At 43.4% G+C, this 2564-nt stretch overlaps 1 protein-coding gene across 1 annotated transcript in view; it reads left to right on the top strand.

Moving 5' to 3' along the window:
* The window catches only part of ASXL3 (additional sex combs like transcriptional regulator 3), a 163359-nt gene that overhangs the window by 60834 nt on the left and 99961 nt on the right, over positions 1 to 2564 (top strand). Inside the window, exon 5 of the mRNA XM_010849786.1 lies at positions 965 to 1086. Within this exon, the coding sequence (XP_010848088.1) occupies positions 965 to 1086 (122 nt within the window). The remainder of the gene's footprint in view (positions 1 to 964; positions 1087 to 2564) is intronic.

The following is a 2564-nucleotide window of genomic DNA, read 5'->3' as shown; positions in this document are numbered from 1 at the left end:
CCCCCCCCCCCCCACCCCTGGAGTACAGAGAAAAGGCCTTCTATCTCTGCTGCTGCCAGAGTCACATCAGTGTGAAACCCGGTCTCTCAGGCAGAGTGTCTGAGGAGGACAGAAAGAAGCGTTGGTGCTCCAGCACAGGTGTTACAGAGTAGAAATGACAGTGAACTTGGCTTCCATAGATGAGGCACCTGGAAGGCTTGACTGTAGTAAAAATGGGTAATTATATTGTAATCTGCAGAGTCCGTGATTTTCTTAAAAATAATTACCTTCAGTTGACACTCAGCATCTCACATCTCATTTTGCCTTCTCCATGCTATGTACTTTGGCCCATAGAAGAGGATATGCACACACCCCAGTGCATAGATTCTATAGACGGAGGGCTTTTAAAGGGAAGATTCACAGTACCTCTGAGGTTGAAAGTGAAAGTGTTAGCCGCTTAGCTGTATCTGACTCTTTGCGACCCCATGGACTGTAGCCTACCAGGCTCCTCTGTACATGGATTTTCCAGGCAAGAATACTGGAGGGGGTAGCCATTCCCTTCTCCAGGGGCTTCTGAGGTTGGTAGATTGAAAACAATTTCATTAATGTAGATTCTTTCTTCACAATGTTATGAATTGCCCAATCTGCCTACTCACCTCCAGAAACTACCTACTGACTCCCACCTCTTGAGACAGATACCGTTCTCTTTTTTATGTTTGTACAGTAGCCTGAGACATTGAAATTATCATCAGTTAGCGGGTAAAGAAACTGAGGCTCAGAGAGGTTCAGTGTAACTGTGGCCACAGAGTGATTAAACGATCCCTTCTTTCAAATTGAGATACTCATCTTTATACTGTGCTATTTTGCTTTATTTTAGGTATCCATTTTCAATTGGAGAAACGCTCCAAGTGAGTTAATTACAGTGAATATAGGAAAAAAAAAAAAGGAATTCAAATTAGTAATATCATCATATCTCTGTTTCTAGTGTGTGCGAAGCAGGTAACCGATGAGGCGTCTTCCACCCGAGATGCAAGCCTTCCTAACACAGCAGTGCAGAGCAAGTTAGTGTCTTCCTTTCAGCAGCACACCAAAAAGGCTCTCAAACAGGTAAGGTCGTGGGCACTTCTTTGTCTCTCAGTTCTACCTACTTAAGATAATGAAGGTTATGCAGGAAAAGCAAAATAAATAAGAAAGTAGGAATCTGAAAGCAGCAGAGATGCGTTAGATTCAGCCACCCCCCTAATATCCAGTATGCTGACTTTATGCTACAGTCTAGGAGAGGCTTGGCTGAGAACTTTGATGTAAAATAGAAGAGGCAAAGTGTGCTTGGAAACATACGGAACTTAATTAAGAGTGTGCGTGCGTGTGTGTGTGTGTGATTTAGAGCAAATATATTGCTTGTTCATACACGTATTTTGAAAATACTGTCTCTATTTATGGTCTTGTGTTTATCTGATAGTTGACGTCAAAAAGAAATGTAATTTCTTTCTTGTTACCGAAATGCATTGTTATAAATAAGAAAAATAGCAGTCGTGGCTTCCTTGCATCTCGACTATCCATTAGTGTGTTTGGTGCTGAATAGAGGTCAGCTTTGCAGTATCATCCCCACATTACATAAGCAGTCTTGAGCCGTGTGTCCTTGTCCAGAGATGGTGGTGAAAAGTGTGGTTATAATATTGAACTCGAGAAAGAAAGAAAGTGTTAGTCACTCAGTCGTATCCAACTCTTTGCAACCCCATGGAGTGTACCCTGCTAGGTTTCTCTGGCCATGGAATTCTCCTGGCAAGTATACTGGAGTGGGTAGCCATTCCCTTCTCTAGGGAATCTCCCTGACCCAGGGATTGAACCTGGGTCTCCTGCATTGCAGTCAGATTCTTTAACACTCAGACATAACCTAGTTTCAACCCTTGTTACTCACTGTGTGACTCTGGGTAAGCCACATTTCTTCTCTGAATCTTAAACTCCTCCTCTAGAAGATGTAGAAAATAAAGGTACCCTTCACCTGGGAATGATCCAAGAATTAAGCGAGTAATAAGCTGAAAGGAGGTGGTAAAGTGAATGTGTAGCCCATGATAATTGCTTAATAAATGTTAACTATAGCCGCCACCCCAGAAATGCTGCATGTGTCCAGAAGAAAAGAAAGAGATGCTGTGGTCAGAGGGGAACATGATTATAATAATGTCAGTAAATGCAGAGCTCACATATTTAGCCCTAAATTCATGGTTTGCCCTTGTTTAACTGCTTTCCTGATTTTTTATTTTCATCATTTTGTGACAGCCACCTCCACCTCACCCCTTGCTGACCCTTACCAAGTCTAGTATATAATAGATCAGATCAGATCAGATCAGATCAGTCGCTCAGTCGTGTCCGACTCTTTGCGACCCCATGAATCGCAGCACGCCAGGCCTCCCTGTCCATCACCAATTCCCAGAGTTCACTGAGACTCACGTCCATAGAGTCAATGATGCCATCCAGCCATCTCACCCTCTGTCATCCCCTTCTCCTCTTGCCCCCAATCCCTCCCAGCATCAGAGTCTTTTCCAATGAGTCAGCTCTTCGCATGAGGTGGCCAAAGTACTGGAGTT

Source organism: Bison bison, unplaced genomic scaffold, assembly GCF_000754665.1.
Source record: "Bison bison bison isolate TAMUID 2011002044 unplaced genomic scaffold, Bison_UMD1.0 scf7180017864286, whole genome shotgun sequence".
Lineage (NCBI taxonomy): Eukaryota > Metazoa > Chordata > Mammalia > Artiodactyla > Bovidae > Bison > Bison bison.
The sequence above is the reverse complement of the archived record's forward strand: the minus strand, read 5'-3'. Positions and strand labels throughout refer to the sequence as shown.